General features: G+C 30.9%; 2 protein-coding genes across 2 annotated transcripts in view; one reads left to right on the top strand and one right to left on the bottom strand.

Annotated features, from left to right (window-relative positions):
• Window positions 1-15,145, top strand: part of LOC113391110 (zinc finger protein 708-like) — a 62,245-nt gene extending 47,100 nt beyond the window's left edge. Inside the window, exons 2-6 of the mRNA XM_026627076.1 lie at window positions 2,487-2,834; window positions 10,050-10,149; window positions 10,901-11,007; window positions 14,667-14,758; window positions 14,977-15,145. Of these exons, the coding sequence (XP_026482861.1) occupies window positions 2,487-2,834; window positions 10,050-10,149; window positions 10,901-11,007; window positions 14,667-14,758; window positions 14,977-15,145 (816 nt within the window). The remainder of the gene's footprint in view (window positions 1-2,486; window positions 2,835-10,049; window positions 10,150-10,900; window positions 11,008-14,666; window positions 14,759-14,976) is intronic.
• A 945-nt stretch (window positions 15,146-16,090) lies between these two features.
• On the bottom strand, window positions 16,091-16,801 carry LOC113391109 (interferon-inducible double-stranded RNA-dependent protein kinase activator A homolog A-like). Its single transcript, XM_026627075.1, has one exon. The coding sequence runs from the start codon at window positions 16,799-16,801 to the stop codon at window positions 16,091-16,093; it is 711 nt and encodes a 236-aa protein (XP_026482860.1).
• Between the last annotated feature and the right edge of the window lie 2,884 nt (window positions 16,802-19,685).

The following is a 19,685-nucleotide window of genomic DNA, read 5'->3' as shown; positions in this document are numbered from 1 at the left end:
CTACTGTGTTTAAAATTATGAAAATTTAATCCTCTATTATAAATGTTCTACAGTTTTACATGAATAAACTGTTTATATCGCTTTATTTGATTGCGAAGCTGCAAATGTTTCATTGCATGCGGTCATTAATGATTGCTTTCTTTAGAATGGACTAATTCATGTTGTTTAAAATTTGTTTTAATCTGAATGCTTTATTGCATATCTTACATTTATGTGATCGTTCTCCAGTATGAATTGTTAGATGTAGGTTCAATGGTTGTTTTGCTATGAATGCTTTATTACATTTCGCATTTGAAGGACGTTCTTCGTATGATCTTTTATGTTGACTCAAATTACATTGTTTATAATGCTTAGTACATATTTCGCATTTGTAAGGACGTTCTTCCGTATGAATCTTTTTATGTTGACTTAAATTACCATTTGTTATAAATGTTTATTACATATTCACATTTGTAATGACGTTCCTTTGCATGAAATTTTTTATGCTGACCTAACAATTATTTGTTGTAAATGCTTTATTACAGGTTTTACATTTGTAAGAACGTCTCCTGTATGAATCATTTTATGTCGATATAAGGTGCTAATTGTTGAGAAATTTTATTGCAAATTTTACATTTCAAGGATTGTTTCAAGTTTAGGGTAGTTTTACGTTTCCTAAAACTTTTTTAAATGATTTATTGCATTCATTATATTATCCACTAAATCAATTGACTCACCGACATTATCAATATTTTGTTTTACTGGTGTCTGCAACATGCTCATCAATCGGTTCATGCTTAACTTCTTCGTCAATTGTTACTTCAGATTTTAAAAATTGCTGTAGACATATTTCTTCATTATCTGTGTAAGAATTCTCATCGAAACGAGCTTCATCTTTATCATCAATTGTTTCTTTCTTGATTTCTTTGTCTATAGTGACTTCAGAATCTAAAAATCGCTGTTGACATATTGTTCGTTTTCCATGTAAGATCCCTCGTCGAAACTGTTTCATCTTGATCATGAACTTTTTCTTGTTTTATTTTTTTGTTTATTTTCATCTCAAATTCTGAAAATTGCTGTAAATGTTTACCTCGTTTTCTAAACATGTTTTGGAGTAATGTCGTAATCATCAAGTTTTGTTTAACTGGAGAATATTTCTTGTTCAGTTTTAATTATTGGGTTTGAAATGGTTTCTTCGGACATTTTCGGCGCTAGTCGTTTTTCATAAACAAACCAACAGTAATTCATAAAAAATTAAGAAAGCTTTGAATTTGTATGATTTTCATCAGTGATAAATATATTCTATTAATTCTATATATATCTATATATTCAATTTATATGTTTTGCATCAATGATAAATATGTTTTAATATATCTATTAATGACTTTGACATTTCGATTTGAGTCTCACTTCGCATAGGTTAGAGATCAGGTGTGACAACACTCGGTACGTTTCATTATCATGGATATCATGGTATCATGGATAGTCGCAATCACAGATAAATAAGCATTTCAAAATTGGCACCATTCAAAAACTACAGCGTTTAATTTTCAGAACTTTTTACATACAAACCCTATAATACCTTAAAATATAAGATTCAAATCAATTATAGGGTTTAAGCGCGATGTTGGGTTGAAATAAAATCAATTAAATTCTCTGTGGTAAATATGTAATCTGGACTTAAATGTTGCCGCCGATAAATTCGCCGTTGAATGTTTTCAACGTTGTCCAACCTGATCCACGAAAACTCGAGGTTAGAATTAAATAGAAATGTCAAAGTGTTTAATGAAATTGTGTTTTATATGCGAAAATAAATAACAAAAATGTTAGCCTTAGTATTAGATGTATTTGAACAAAACATATTAATTAATAAAAAATATTTTAAATTTCCAGTTTATGTGCGAGAACCAACAAAGGCGAAGATGTCTGAAGGAACAAACTCAAACCCAACAATTAAAATTGAACCAATCGAATATCCTCAAGTTAAACAAGAATTTGATTATTGTCCACAAGTCAAACAAGAATTGGATTATTATGATATATCAGAAGAATGTCTGGAAACGAAGAAAGAAGAATATCTCTTCAGCGATTTTTAAATCAGAGGTAACTATTGATGAAGAAATAAAACAAGAAGCGATTGAAAACCACGATGAAAAACCTTATATATGTAATGAAGAAAGTCGGGCGACAAGTAATTTATTAGTAATATTCATATGAGCGAATCATCTGAAAAAGTTTCAGGAAACTTGAAAACAACCGAGACTAAAAAATCTATGAATTGAACCCATAATGTTATCATAAGAAAAAATTTTTAAACCAAGATAAAATGATTCACTTTCTAGAAAGTCCTCATAAGTGCGAAATATGCAATAAGAGATTTACAAAGTTAGTGGAGATTAGACAAAACAATATATCAAAACTCACACTGAACAGGTAGTTCTTATAGTTGTGACAGATGTAATAGAACATTTAAAACAACACAAAAATAACCGGCATAAAAGGCTCACACCGGAGAACGTCCTTATGAGTGCGAAATATGCAATAAGAGATTTACACAGTCATCAAATTTAAACAAACATTTATCAACTCATACTGGAGAACTTCCTTACAAATGTGAGACATGCAATAAAACATTCAAATTAAAACAAGGATTAATCCGTCATAAGATATTCCATTCCAGAGAACGCCCTCATAATTGTGAGACATGCAACAAAACATTTAAAACAGAACAAGCATTGAATCAGCATGCAACAATTCATGGCGGAGAATGCAATAAAAGATTTTCAAGGTTAGGTAATTTAGAATATCATTTATACTGCATACTAAAGAATGCCCTTTTAGATGTGAGGCATGCGGCAAGATATTGGCATCAAATTATAGATTAAAAACAACATAGAAGAATTCATACCGGAGAACGTCCTTACAGTTGTAAAATATGCAATAAAACATTTATTACAATAGAAGCTTTGAACTACCATGAAATAATCCGTACTGGAGAAGGTCCTTATAATTGTAAGACATGCAACAAAATATTTAAAAGCAAACAATGCTTAAAATATCACGAAATGCTACATATTGGAAAATGTACTTATATGCGATACATGCAATAAAATATTTGTAACAAAACATCAATTAAACCAACATAAAGTGATTCACACTGGAGAACGTCCATATAAAGTGTGAATATGCAATAAAACATTTAATGGAAAGGATTCATTAAAGTGGCATGAAAGAAATCATACTAAAGAACGTTCTTATAATTGTGAAATATGCAATGAAACATTTAGAACAATGCAAGAATTAAGTCAACATGAAGTGATTCATTCTGGAGAAAGTTATTATAATGTGAGATATTGCAACGAAACATTTATAACAAAACTAGCATTAGACCTGCATAAAAAATTTTACCCTGAAGAACGCCTTATGAAGGTGAAAGATTTAATAAATATTTTGCACAACTACTGTTCATGAGAATAGCTTATAAAAACAAAAAGAAGTTCACTCCCTTATAAATGTGGAATATATAATGAAGGATTTATAGAATCAAATGATTTAAAACATTTGTTTGTGAGAATTGGCCAGGTAAATTATTACAAATACATTTGTTATTAATTAAGTTATAGTTTTTGTTAATTTAATTTACTTTATATATATTATTAGGGCAATTTATTATCCTTTATTTCAAGGACAATCATGTTTGTTCCTCGGTGTAAAATATGTAGTTGTTTAATATTGAAAATATAAATGTTTATTTCTACAGGATGCATTATTATCAATTTCCCATAGGGTAAGTTATTGTAACCGCAAAAAAATCTAAAATGAACATTTTTGTATATCTTTATGTTTCAAGGATTTCTGAACATTTTAGCATACCTTTGAAAAAAATGATGAATGTGTGGCGTGTGTTTGTACGTATGCTTGGAAACAATTTTTCAAGTTTTGAGAGTACGGATCAACCGATTAGAATAATTTAAAGAACTTTCGATTCGCATTGGTTGAGTAAATATTGGTTGAGAGAACGGCAGATCCGATTAGAATGATTCAAAGAACATTTAATTTGTATTGATTGAGTGAATAATTGATTACATTTTTGCAAAAAAAGGTCTAGCGGTTTCGGAGATACGAAGCAAAATGTGCAAAGAATAGCAGAATGTGCGAGGACAGCTCATCTGACTAGAGTGATTCAAAAAGTGTTCGTTTATGTAGTTTTTGTTCTTGTAAAAAAACTTGTAATAATTATTTTTAAATATTGATTATTTTTGTTTCCGAATGTTAATTACGGTACGGGAAGTTCCAGCAATTTGCCTTAAGAAACAAAACCATGCAGAACTAGTTTAAAACTAATTTTAATGTCTCAAGTTTTCGTTTTTGTCTTGATTGATTTGCTGATTAATGACGCATGAAAATCGACGATGAACCGATTTCAAAAATTCAAAAGTCATTCGATGTATCTCGATAAGGACTAGCGTTTCTGAGTTTCGAGCGATAATCGGCCGAGCGTTTCTTTGTAAATCTCAGAAAAGTGAAAAAAAAATTGTCTACGTTTAGCTCGCAATTCTGAATCGATTTTGAAAGTTCAAAAACTGTTCGAAAGGTATTGGTTGGGAATCGACCTGATTATTTTTTGTAAAGATCGGCCGGGCCGTTTTCTTGTAATAAATTGTTTTCAAAAAAAATTTCGACGATTTTTATGAATTTTTGTTTTGACGGTAGATACCATAGTCTTCATAGATCATACTAAAATTTTACGGTCCTACGACAAGTAGTTTAATTTTAAAAATTCGTCAAAGTTTCAAAAATTAGTATCGTTTTTTGGCATTTGTCAGAATAAGACTTCTGATCGACGTTTTCTCAAAAACGTCTGAACTGATTTCAGAAATTTAAAAGCCATTTGATGTATCTCAATGAGAACAATCGTTCTTCAGTTTTGTGCGACAATCTGTCAAGCCGTTACTTTGAAATTTGGAAAAAAGTGTTCACTTTTCGTCCACATTTAAGCTCATATTATCGAATCGATTCTAAACTAGTTGGTATTAGTATTTTGCCTTGAGGCAAGTTACATGGACTTTTCGATATGTGTAATTAATCGACTTAATCAATAAATGAGTGATTAAAAGTATTCCGAGTGGATTTATTACACTTAATTGAAAACGAACACTTGACGTGTTCGTTCGGGGTATTTTTTAAAAATAAATATTCAAAAATCAATAAATTTTATAATTGAACCAGTTTCCGTAAGACTTTAATGGTTTAGTATGCTCATTAAGACCAAGTACTCTATCGTTATACCAAGTAAATCGTCTAATTTTAATTTTAACAAATGTCAAAAGAACTACTCATTTTCTCAAACTTATATGAATTTTTAAAATTTAACTACTTGTCGTAAGGCCGTAATATTACAGTAAGTTCTATAAAACCATGATATATATCGCTAAAAAAAATTCCATAAAAATCGGCTTAATTTTTTCTTACAACAGTTAATTACAAGAAAACAGCTCGGTAGATTTTCACCTAAACTAATCCGTATCATTCCAAACTAATATCTTTCGAACAGTTTTTGATTTTTTTAAATCGATCCGGTACTATGAGTTTAAATGTGGACGAAAAGCTTAACACTTTTTTCCACATTTCAAAGGAAAGGCTCAGTCGATCGTCGCACAAAACTGACAAGCGATAGTCCTCATTGAGACACATCAAATGGCTTTTAAATATTTGAAATCAGTTCAGGGCGTTTTTAGTAATCGCAAAAAAATCGAAAATGAAATTTTTTATATATCTTTACGTTTCAGAGGTTTCTGAATATTTTGGCATACCTAAGAAAAATGGATGTATGTGTTGTGTGCGTGTGTGTATGTGTGTGCGATACAAATTTTCGTCAACGATTTCGGGAACACGGATGAAGCGATTTGAATAATTCAAGAAACATTCGATTCGTATTGATAATGAGACGTGCTGATTAGTTATTGACAAAGGCAGCCGAAGATATGATATGAAGATATGGGCAAAAGTGCCAAAACGGTAACTCAGTTTTTAAGAGAACGGAGCGTCCGATTTGAATAATTCATAAAACATTTTACTTGTATTAACAAAATGAAGAACTGATCAAAGTTTATGAAGGCAGGTCTAGCGGTTTCGGAAATCTAGTGAAAAAAGAAAAAAAATGCCATCTGGCGGTCAAAAATGATCATTAGACTATGCACATCAAATTTCAGATATTTTATAAAGATTTTAACAATTAGTATAAATTTTGTTTGCATTCCTATGGGTTCCGTACCAATGCTTATCCGTTAGACGGCGGCGAGGCGCTTACGCTCTTCGATATTTCGTCTCTATGCAGTTAAAGCAGTACGATTGTTCTGAAAAAAAGTTCAGGATTTCCAAAGTATTTCTTCAAAATTTTCTTCTAAAAGTCTTTTTTTTTAAAAAAAGTAAATTTTTGTCAAAAATTTATAGTTTCTCAAAAATCTAATTTTTCAGAGTAATTTTTTTTAAAAATGTTTCAAAAATAATTTTTGGTACGGGAAGTTCCAGCAATTTGCCTTCAGGCACGATGCCATGCGCCCTACTAGTTTATTGATTAAGTCGATTATTTCCACATATCGGGAAGTTCATGTAACTTGCCTCAAGGCAAAATACCAATATCAACTAGTTTAAATATCTTCTTAGTCCATCCCCCAAATCATCAAATCAAAACAATAATCTAAAACATCAATATCGTAAAATCCTTTTTCGGGCATGCGCCGTGACGCTTATGCAACTACTATAACACAGTAACATGGCGGACGGCGTGGACAAAAGGGGGCCCATGCCGCCGGGCTGGGAAGCCCGATACGATAATAGGACAGGCAGGCAGTAATTATTTAAATAAATCATTATTAATTGTTTATAACGATATGGGGGATTGTTTTGGAATTAAATTAGTGGTGTACTTGCACGTTTCGAGAGTTGATTGTCTAAGACGTCATCAGTGTTATTTCGTTTTGGATTAAATATTAATATAAATTAAAGTTTAAAATAAATATTTAAAAACTTAACTAATCCTAATATTTATAAGAATATTGGGAATTTTTATTTGTTTTCAATGTCATCAGTGTTTTAGATTAAATATTAAGTTTAACTAGTGGTAATGGCATCATGCCTTAAGGCAAATTGCTGGAACTTTCCGTACCGTAATGGAATATTCGAGGAATATTAAATGTTTTCAAATAAATTATTATTTACAGAAAAGTAAATAAACATAACTCAATCAATCAAATATAATATGAAGGACTCTTTCTAATATAATAATTAATCTAGTTGGTATTGGTACTTTTGCCTTGAGGCAAGTTATATGAACTTCCCGATATGTATAAATAATCAACAAAAATAAATTAATTTATGAGTGATTAAAAGTATTCCTAGTGGATTCATTACACATAATTGAAAACGAACGTACACTATATCGTTATACCAAGTAAATCGTCTAATTTTAATTTTAACAAACGTCAAAAACACTACTCATTTTCCCAAACTTTGATGAATTTTAAAAATTAAACTACTTGTCGTAAGGACGTAATATTTCAGTAAGACCAGGATATATATCGCCAAAAAAAAGTTCCATAAAAATCGGCTTAAATTTTTTTTTCAACAGTGAATTACAAGAAAACGGCTCGATAGATTTTCAACTAAAACAAATCAGTATCATTCCCAAATGATATCTTTCGAACAGTATTTCATTTTTGAAAATCGATTCGGTAGTATGAACTTAAATGTGGACGAAAAGTTTAACACCTTTTTCCAATTTACAAAGAAATGTCTAGGCCGATCGCTGGACAAAACTGACAAAAAATAATCCACATCAAAATACATCGATTGGTTTTAAATTTTTGAAATCGGTTCAGGCGTTTTTGATCAAACGTCGATGAAAGTTGTAATTTTGACAAACGCCAAAAAAATGACACTAACTTTTGCAAACTCTGACGATTATTAAATTAAACGACTTGTCGTAGGACCGTAATATTTCAGTATGATCTATAAGACTATGGTATCTACCGTCAAAAAAATCTGGAAATTGTCAAAAAAAATTTTTTAACACCTTATTACAAGAAAACGGCACCAAAAACTAATCAGGTCGATTCCCAACCAATATGTTTCGAACAGTTTTGAATTTTCAAAATCGATTCAGAATTGCGGGCTAAAACGTGGAGGAAATTTTTTTCACTTTTCTGCGATTTACAAAGAAACGGTTCGGCAGATCGTCGCACAAAACTTAGAAGCGCTCGTCCTCATCGAACTAATACATCGAGATACATCTAATGGCTTTTCGGTCCAACCGTTTTTGAGAAAACGTCGATTTACGGCAAAAAAATGTGTTCACACACACACACACACATACTTTTTCCAAATTTGGTCTCATTCGATTCAGAATGGCTTGAAACGTCGAGAAAACATAAAATTAGCAATTCGGATTTTTTGATGAAAACATAAACTCTCTGGGAAGTTAATAAACTGAATTGCAAAGTTAAAATTATTTATTTAAAATATATAAGTGAGCTTTAGAACTTTAGCTAGAATTAAAAATAAATTCCAAATTTTTTTCAATATCCAAAACAAAATATTTTTTAAAAAATTGTGAAAAAAAATCTTTTCCCATAAGCCATCGTTTCGTCAACACATTAGAAAGTTTTTTGAATCATTCAAATCAAATGCTTAGTTCTCTCAAAAACTGTCATTTTTTGCAAATTAACCTCGGTATCTCCGAAGCACTTAGACCAGCCTTTGCCAAAAACTAATCACCACTTATCCCCGTCATTACGAATTGAATGTTTTTTTGACCATTCAAATCGGATGCTTCGTTTTCTCAGAAACTCGATTTCTAATTTCTGCACTTTTTGCTCCGTATCTCCGAAACGGCTAGATCTGACTTTGCGAAAAGCCAATCAACACATCTCCCTATCAAAAGGAATCGAATGTTTTTTGAACCATTCAAATCGTTTGATCCGTGCGCCAGAAAACCTGGACGAAAAATTGTATCCATACATACATTTTTTGTAAGGTATGCCAAAAGGTTCAGAAATATTTGAAACATAAAAATATGCAAAATTTTTCAATTTAGATTTTGGAACGATTACAATAACATACCTTACGCAAAGTTAAAAAAAAATAGCTATAGTTATGTGTTTAATATATATTATGTTTTTTTTAATTAATAAGTTGTATTATTATATAACTTAAGTTCTTATAAATATTATTAATAGTGTACACTTTTTTGAAAAAAAAACTATGTATTCACAATAATTTTACCTTTGCAATTCAGTTTATATAATTTTTAAAAATATGAGATAAGATCTTTCATTCTAACTCCACTTGATTAAGTTTTTTTTTATTCTCTTTTTGTGTAAACATATATCTTATCATCATCCAATTGATAAGCTCTTATATTTCATCTATAAAATATGAATAATGAAAATTACAGCATTTAAAATAATATATTTGAAATCATTTAATATTCTTCGAATATTTCATTTATTACGGGACGGAAAGTTCCAGCAATTTGTCTTAAGGCACGATGCCATACACCGCTAGTTTATTTCTATATTTTTTTATTTAAATTTATAAAAGTGATTCTATTTAATTATTAATTATTTAAAACAGTATAGAAATTAAAAGTGTCTAAAATTTGTGAAATAAAAATTAATTGTAAAGATATTATCAATAATAATATTTAAAAAATAGTGGTATAAGTGATAATAAAATATAATAGTTATTAAAAATAATAAGTGAATTTAAACAGATTTGTTTGCAAATTGTGTAATCAAACTTATTATGTTTATTATTGAATGATATTTAAAAAAAAAAAAATGAAATGAAACTAAAATAATTTTAAAGATTATTAATTATATGAATGAATATTTTTTAAATAAAATCAAAATATTAAAAATAAAAAATAATAATTATTTCAATCTTCAGAGAAAATTTAAATTAAAATAATTATTTTAATGTGACTATATTAATAGTTTATGATAGTAATATAATTTTAAATAACTATTATATATATATATATATAATTTATTTATATTTTTATATTTCAGTTATTATCTGAACCACTACACAAAGACTACATCATGGGAGGACCCGAGACTGAAATTGAAACAAATAAATGGAATAATGAACGAGTGTGGCCCTGTTCAAGTCAGTATTCATTTAATTAAAAAATTCACAAACTAATAATTAGATAGTAACAACAAATTTCGTATTTATAATATCAATTAATGACATGAGTTTTTGTTGAGTTCCCGCCACGTGAGTGCGCAACAATCGCTTTAGCAAGGTTACGAACCCAAATTGAAAATAATAACTTAACACCATAGATAAACAAATTTAAATTTTAATACTTGTAAAAATTGTAAAGTTGATTGATGAAGGTATATGACTACAAAGTCAAAAAATAAACACAAAAAAAACTTAATGTTTGCAATTTGGGTTTGTTACATAGTTAAAGAAATGATATTATTAAATAAAATTTATGAAGGTTTTTGAATAGAAATTCTCTTAACATTTTGATTGAATTATGATATTATTGAACTCTGAATATGAATTATATATGAAGATAGATATGTATTTATTAAAATATTATTATTATATTGGTATATACGATAGAACCCCGTTAAGACACAATCATGCTTATTACGACCTCTCGCTTACCAGAACTTTTTCTGCCGATCTTTGCACTTGGCAACTTGTTGTCTCTAGCCCGCCTAATAAGCTTCCCCGCTCAATACGCGCTTTTTGTCAGTTTCAAAAAAATTGTCTTAACGGGGTTTTACTGTATATAAGTGTATGATGTGTGCCAAGGCAGAATATCTCACAATGCAAATATTAATTATGAATATTATTATTAATAGTTAAGAATTATAAATATTTATACCAAGTTTTCATTTAGGCCAATTCATCACCATATCATGTCTATCCTGCACAATTCCGGTCCAGGCCGCTTTTCACACGCCGACAGATGGCAGCCCGATCGCACAAAACCGATTGTTGTTAAATGTAAGTGGTTATGTATAAATAATAATAAATAGTAGTTATAATTGGTTAAGGAAAGCAGATTCATGACGCGAGAACACCACATATCAATGATTAGCTTTTCCTTTCCCTGTTTATTATACCAATTATCATTTTATTACCTTTATACACTTATTTTCCTTTCCAAACTTTTGCTTCCATGCTTCCTGGTTCTGTTCTACGACTACCAGTTTCTTGTATTTTCTCTTATTGCGTAAGTCATCAATCATCTGCATTCTTTTTGTTTCCATTTCTTTCAGCTCTTCCATTTTACCTTCGACGACGTCGTGTAGGAGGCACTCTTTTCGCAGACTGGGTCCAATTTAGTTTTCTTTACTTTTAATGACCGTGTTCTACTCACCAGATATTCTTTTTTGCTCACTCTTTTTAATTATTCTTTATTTGATACTTTATCTTCTTAATTCATCTCCAGCATCACATTTTAAAACTCTCCAGTCCTGTCTCCAGTTTGCATAAAGCTATAATCCAGATATAACACTTCATAGGCCTCTTCTGCAAATCGAGACTAAGTTTGCTTCTCAGAAGCTTTCTCTTTTTCGTGAATACCGCATTGGCGCTCGCAATTCTTGCCCTAATCTCTCTCGTGCAGTATCCATTTCTGGTCAGGGTGTTTACCAAGTACTTGAAGTGATACAGATCTTCCAATTTTCTAGAGTCTTTTCTTTGACTACTCTTTTTAACACCTTATTTGATACTTTATCTTCTCCATTCATCTTCAGCATCATATTTTAAAACTCTCCAGACAGTTTTTGCCCGTATTTCTGATTCGTACAGAGCTATGCTCCAGAAATAATACTTTATTAGCCTCTTCTGCAAATCGAAACCCTATTCGCTTGACAAAAGCTTTTTCTTTTTCGTGAATACATTGGCATTCAGCGCATTGACATGGCGCTGACGCTTGCAATCTTTGCCTTGATCTATCTCAGACAGTGTCCATCTCTCAGGATGCTTCTCAAGTACTTGAAGTGATCCACATCTTCCAATTCTTGATTTCTTACCTTTATCTTCAGAGGCTCATCTTGCTTCGACATTCTTATCACTTCGAGATTTGTCGATATTGGTGTCTATTCCATATCTTTTACCCACTTCAACGATTCTGCTCATCATATTTGGATTTGATTTTTTATATCGCCACGAGATCATCTGCGTATTTTATGGTGATGATTCTTCTTGTTTCAATGGAAAAGTGTCCAGTATCCATAGATAAATAAGTATAAAGATATTCTGCACTCTTTTACCTATTTCAACGCTATTTCTATCTTCTTGGTTTACTCCATAGATAAAAGAAGAGTATGTGGTTTACTCATATTTGGATTTGATTTTCTATATCGCCACGAGATCATCTGCGTATTTTATGGTGATGATTCTTCTTGTTTCAATGGAAAAGTGTCCAGTATCCATAGATAAATAAGTATAAAGATATTCTGCACTCCTTTACCTATTTCAACGCTATTTCTATCTTCTTGGTTTACTCCATAGATAAAAGAAGAGTATATGGTTTACTCCATACTCCACTTTCCTTATCTATGGTTTACTCTAACCTTCACTTTCTGTTCTATGTACACTTTCTGGATCAGCCTTCAATCGATGCTAACAGATTTCAAAGTACTCCCTATAAGCGTACTCTATTTGACTCTATTGAAATCCATTATATAAAACAGAAGCAAATGTCCTCGTTAACCTTGAAACATCTGACAGACATTAGCCTCAATATTCCATTGGCATCCCCATTGGCACACAGAACCTTTCCTTGTTTTCAATGCCAAACAATGTCTCAAATATTTTCAATGACAAACAATAACATGTCGTTGTTTGCAATATTTTCTATTTATTTCTACAATATTACTATATTTTTATAATCACATACATCAAAAAAAATTCCCTTAACAAACTTCAGAAAGATTTATCAAAATCCAAATAATTATTTGGAGGAGTATATTTACATACATCATTAATGAAGAATGTTATATATAGAATATATATATATATATATATATATATGCAGGGCCGGTCCTGCCTTGCATGCAATGCATGCAAAAAATGCGGGCGCAAGCCTTAGGGGGCGCCAAAACGAGTTTCGGAAATTAAATTTATAATATAATATTTATATTTTTTATATAAAATCCAGAATTATTTGTATAAAATCTAGTATACATAATAAATTATAATAAACAATCTAACTTAATCAGGGATACGAAGATACTAACAATTAACCAATTGCTTAATCTACCTATTCAATTATTCTGGTGTTCAATCCCATAAGCTCAAACCTGCGAAAGATTAAATTAACTATTGGGCTTTATTGACGAAAAATTGCGAGCTGATTTAATTAAAACAGAACTTGTTAAAAAATATAGACAAATTATAATCGGAAAATAAAAAATGGGTTTCGCTTCTGATGAATTTTGAATGTTGAAGACATGCGTGGTTAGGGTTATCGAAATAGATCAAATATGAAAAACGAAAGCCAATTTTAAGAAATAATAAAGCTACTTTAATTACCAAGTTATAATTATCATCGTTTTCTGTAGATTTAACAAATGTTGTAATAAATGCATCGCAAATATACTTCGTCTTATAGGTCGTAAATTGACCAGAAAATCTTTAATAATTAAGTTATAATTGTCATCGTTTTCTGCAAATTTAACAAATAATAAAGCTACTGTCTCGAAAATATACTTTGTCTCATAGGTCGTGAATTGAACAATTTGTTAATAATCAAATTATAAATATCATCTTTATCTTCAATTTTAACAAATAATAAAACTACTGCCTCGAAAATATACTTTGTCTCATGGGTCATGAATTGATCAAGAAATTTTTAATAATCAAGTACTTAGGAACAAAATCTTTAAGATATTTTTATACATAATTTAATTATTTACTATGCAGAAATAATACAGATACAAATATAATTTGTTTGTTTCAGTACAGTTAAGGGAATATGTAATTTCGTTGCATCTTTTACTAATTTTGGACAATTCTTTAAAAATACGTTAAAAGTTTAACTTTAAAACAACAATCTGATACTTTGAATCTGATGGGAAAGTAAAGCTGAATACAATTCGGCTCTTACGATACCAATAAGGAGAAGTTTACGATGCAATTTTGGATATTGTAAATAATGAAATAATAAATTAAAATAAAATTTAATTTGAAACATAAAATATGAATGTTATGTTTATGAAATAAATATTTTTTGCTCTTTTGGCTTGATTTGCTATAGAATAAATCGCATAATAAGTAAGTTAAATGTTTCAAAACCCAAATATTAATATTGCACATACGTTAAAAATAATTGAAAATTTAAAAACATAATCATAAATATAATCAACTCGCGAATCGCCTCGATTATCTAAATAAATTTGAAATCAATGTATTTTATACACATATATTTTAGATTACATCTAAATTGTGTATTAAATCCAGAATGATTAAAAATTAATTTTAAAAAATAAAGTAAATGTTTATATAATTTTAATGAACAACTGATAAAACAGTTAAAATTATTGGGGGGGGGGCGCTAGAACAAATCTTGCATGCGGGCGCTGAGGACCCCAGGGCCGGCCCTGTATATATGTACAATTTAATATTTATAACTATTTATTTGTTTATAATTGCAGCCAGATCCAATGGAAATAGAACAAGCCGTAAACCGTATCCATGCAATGTTTCCAACAGCCACTGATACACATATAAGGATTTTACTTAAGAAGTAAGTTTCGATATTTTAAGCTTGCTCTCTTATCTTACCGTAAAAAAGAAATAACAGAAAAATAACAAAGACAAAAAAGAATGATCTTTTATGAAAGAATAAGGTTAATTAATTATCAAAAATACTTTAGACAGTAAATAATTAAATAGTAAATAATAAATAATCTTCATTCCATTTATGGTTTAAAATTAGATCACTTATTTTATTTTTTTTATCAGGTATTACAACCGTGAAGCGGTTGTTATCTCGGCTTTGCAAGTAGAAAAGCATCCTATATCCGAACCGGGACCGTTGGTGTTTCGTACGCCTCCCGCAAGGTGGAGACATTTATCCGGTGCCAATATTGCTGTTAATGCTTTGCAGATGACACCAATTATGGGTAATTAATTAAATTAATGGCCGGATTCTGCTTCATAACAGACCAATGTTATGGCAAGGCTATGTTATGAAGAACTTTCCATACTAAATATTGACAAAACATTGACATTGCTGTGCAGTCAGGCGTTTTTCTCAGGTTGTCAGATAGAAAACCTAACCTAGAAAACCGCACAAATGTAAAAAACGATGTTAGATAACAGAGTGTTTCTGACCCAGCTTCATAACATACGAGTGACGTTGCAGTTTATGTGTAAAACACCAGAATGCACAGCAAATACATGACATTTTGACAGTATGATCAGTAGCATTATGTATGCAAGTTAGAGCGTAACATGATCTTGCCATAACATTGGGTTGTTGTGAGGCAGAATCGGTTTCAGGACTATAATATTTTAGGATGTTCGTTTAGTTAGACCATGAACTATATTAAATTTATTAAAAACGACTTCAACAATTAATTGCAAAGAAACGATCCGGAACCAGAAATTATTCAGCACCATTTTCAACTGAAATCTTTGAATTTTTCGAAATCTACGAAATGTCAAAAATGGTTTCTTATACACACATATACTTTTCTCAAATTAGATGTTGAAACGATTTAGTATAACTTCGAGAAACATCGAGAAAACAAAATTACCACTTCAGATTTTCTGGTGAAATCAGAACTATGACAAATTCAATAAAAACTATAAAAGTTTAGTAAAATTATTTGTATAATTACAGTAAGAAAATTATAATGTATATACTATAATATATATTATATACTATAATGGAATCACTCCAAAAATTCGCTCAAATATTTATTTGTCCTATCGTACAAATCTGGCAAAGTGTAGTCGCTTACTAGCATTTGGGGCTCCATTGCACATATTGTTAATACGTAGATTGTGCTATTTTCTGTTGTTGGCGTTTCCATAATCTCATAATCTAGATTTAAAGCATTCATAACTAAATTCAATTTTCTTCTGCTCCTAAAGAATTATCGTTCAAAATCGATACAGCTTTTTTACAATTTTCCTCACCACATTTGACGAAAGGGTGATATTCCGCTATATTATTTACCACAATCGGTAGATGAAATTTAGATCTTGCTTTTATAATTTTAGGAACCATCGTTTCATTGATTGGTTCTACATGCTCATCAATATCTAATTCATCTAACATATTTATCATTTTCTGAGGCGATAACTGTTTGGCATCATTTTTGGTACATGCACTTGCAGTTTCTTCAAAAGTAGATACAGAACATTGCGTAGTAAATTTTTCGCCATGAGCCGGCCCTGTATCTTCGTCTAAACTAGACAAAGGTGTCGGTAGATGTTTTTTATCACAAAACTCAGCTAACAGTCCCACTGGTGCGGAATTAGCACTGGTGGATGTACTAGCCTCAACGGTGTCCTTAACCTCCAATTTTTTTGGGTGAAATAAATTCATTTCCGATAACTTCTCAAGTGCCAATCTTGCGGACTCCTGTTTAGCTTGTGTCTTCGTGGTTCTTGCTCCCACTACTGTTATTTTAGTATCCTTCAATGTTAGACGCATTTCAAATTTGAAAATGGGGTTCCTGGTGCCCGCTCCGTCATGAATCAAGGTGAATTCAGGCAATGGCAGTTTGCTGGCCGCGCAAAAGTTTGTTAAAATCGTTACTGGAGTCTCCTCAGCCATTATATTTATCAAATAGCTATTTTGTTGTAGGGAAATTTTATCACTCACTTTTATGGACGAATTTTTGGATAACAATATTATTTATTGATACTGGTTTCCTTGGTAACGCATATCTCAGAAGATTAGCTATTATTGATGCACCTATTTTTTTTATAAATTATGTTTTTTTGATGTTGGCTTCTTGTGTTGGTAGACTTCAAATTCTAAAGCTATATTTATGGTGTTTCATCACTTTCACTCTTTGCAAAGGGACTTGTCCTGCAGTAAGACTTAATGACGAAATTATAGATCAAACAGACACAGTAAAATATCTAGGTTTACACCTGGATAAGAGACTAACCTGGAAAGAACACATTAAGAAAAAGAGAAAGCAGCTAGAAGAAACCAGAAAAAGATATCATTGGCTCCTTGGACGAAAATCAAAACTTGACACTCATAATAAAATTTACCTCTATAAAGCCATCATTAAACCAATTTGGACATACGGCATACAGCTATGGGGATCAACTTCCAACTCAAACGCCTTAATAATTCAAAGATTTCAAAACAAGTTATTAAAAGAAATTTTGAAAGCACCAAAATATGTTCCAAATTGGTTAATACACAAAGACACAGGCACTAGCACAGTTAAGGATGAAATAATCGCTTACTCACACAAATATAGAAATCGCCTAGCTGAACATCCAAACTTGCTCGCGAGAAAACTTCAGAACAACCCTACCAGGGCCCGATTAAAAAGAAAATTTCTTCTGCATTAATCAACAATAGATAAGACCTTCGACAATTCACTGGCAATGGTCAGATGATTTGTATTTTGCCAACGCCTTCAGTTTCATGTCAAAAATTTTACTTGTTGTCCGTTTCAGGACAGTTGTAAAAATTATAAAATAATAAAAAAAATATTTATGGTGTTTATTAACTTCTCGCAGGAGAAGGAGAATTTAATGCTTAGGCTGGCCTAAACAATATAATAATATGAGTATATGTTTTCCCCAGAAAATACTATTCGCTAATTTTGTGTTTTTTCGATGTTTCAAGTTATTCTGAACCGCTTAACCCCAATTAGGAAAAAGTATGTATACAAAAATTTGACTTTGCCGATATTGCAGCGATAAAAACGGTTGCAGCGGTTTAAAAATTTAAAGCCATTCAAAGAAACTCTATAACCGCGTTGATAAGTTTTGCAAGGCCATGTTCGATCTATTTATTAGAATTTGCAGAAAAAATTCAATATTTTTGTCAACGTTTTCAGAAAAAAATTTCAACCAATTATAAAATTCAAAAACCCTTTGAAAGGTATCAGTTGGGAACTTTTAAATTAATTTTTTAATTTTTTTGTTAGTTTTGATGAAATTTTGTACGATAATCAAGTTTTTAGTTTAAACTAACTACTAAAGTATACAGCCCTGCAAAAAGTGGTTGAATTATAAAAATTCATCAAAATTTGAAATCAGAATAGGTCCAAGGGGTCCAAGGGTCCTCAGCGCCTGCATGCAATTTTTTTCTTGGCGCCTCCTTTCTCTATTTTTAAACTGTTTTTGCTGTTTATTTTTTGTTTGTATGAAATTTTTTTGTTCATGGAAATTATATTTTTTATTGTAAGAAAAACTACGTACGATGGCATCCCTCGAAGTTGCGCCCGCATTTTTCGCATGCATTGCATTCAGGGTAGAACCGGTCCTGATTGGAATGATGAGCCTCGTGGTTTGTACTGATGATTACCGTTAACGTCTATATGAATTATGCATTCTTAGACGGCAAAGTTTAAAAGATATCAATTAAAAATCTCATTGATTTAGTTTTTTAGTGAAAGAGAAAACTTTGGAGCAATTCTGCCGTAACAGAGCTCCTAAAATAGCGCTGACATGGCAACGCTTTCTTATGCTTGTTCTGGTAGTGAAAATTATGAAAATGTTTATCTATTTGCCGTGCAATCAGGCGTGTTTTACATATAAACAAGCACGGAATAATGTTATGATAACAGAATTCTAGATGGTGCAGTTATCATAACATTCTCCCTTGCTTTGTTTATATGTAAAATACGCCTGCTCGCACGGCAAATAGATAGACATTTTCTTAATTTTCACTACCAAGAACAAGCATAAGATAGCGTTACCAAGAAAGCTATTTCATGAGCTCTGTTACAGCAGAATTGCCCTATTTATTTTTGAAATAAATAGTTTAAATTGATGTAAATAGTTAAGTCTTAATTCTAATTGAGCTTGCTATTTACACATATCGTCAACTTTACTTTTCAAGCTTAACGAAAAATGCCACTTACAGCTATTTTTGTTGCTTTTTCAGGGCGAGATAATTCTTCAAAATCTGGCAGCCCAATGATGAGCGAAGGATTAGTACACCCAAACCAGGGCATCTTCAGGTAATCATCAAATAAAATTACTCTGTCTCAAGAATAACATTTTTTTTCTTTTTCTTGTTCTAGTTCTATGTTAATGATCAGTGCATAGTATGCTCAATTGCTAATTGACCTCTTTTTATCACAAATCTATTTTACGACCTAAAGTACATAGAACTAGTTTGGTTCTAGCTAGATATCAAATACAAAATTGTCAATATGTTTCTTGTGTTCTAGGAAATAGCACCAACTCTGTATGGATCTCCTTTGGGTTTCAGGAGTTCTCCGAGGCCCATTCTTCGCCAAAAGATGAAACTCAGGTATGTTACGCAGGAGTAACTCTCCACCGTATTTTTAACTTCCTTCAATATCGATCATTTTTCCCTAGGTACTCAAATCAATTTTCCCGAAGCAGACGAGACGTTGCTCCTGGATATTCTAGCAGGATCGGACAACAATGTTCAAGGGGCTTCTTGAAACTTCTAGGCCTTGGTTACGAAAAAACAAGTCACTTTTTCACCCCTCACC

This window comes from Ctenocephalides felis, unplaced genomic scaffold (assembly GCF_003426905.1).
Source record: "Ctenocephalides felis isolate EL2017-DRISC unplaced genomic scaffold, ASM342690v1 CF-g0.4_SCAFFOLD_00845, whole genome shotgun sequence".
NCBI lineage: Eukaryota > Metazoa > Arthropoda > Insecta > Siphonaptera > Pulicidae > Ctenocephalides > Ctenocephalides felis.
The sequence above is the reverse complement of the archived record's forward strand: the minus strand, read 5'-3'. Positions and strand labels throughout refer to the sequence as shown.

What these genes read in the sequence shown, in the direction of transcription:
- LOC113391109 (XM_026627075.1), bottom strand. Translation starts at nt 16,801, where the DNA reads ATGGCTGAGGAGACTCCAGTAACGATTTTAACAAACTTTTGCGCGGCC.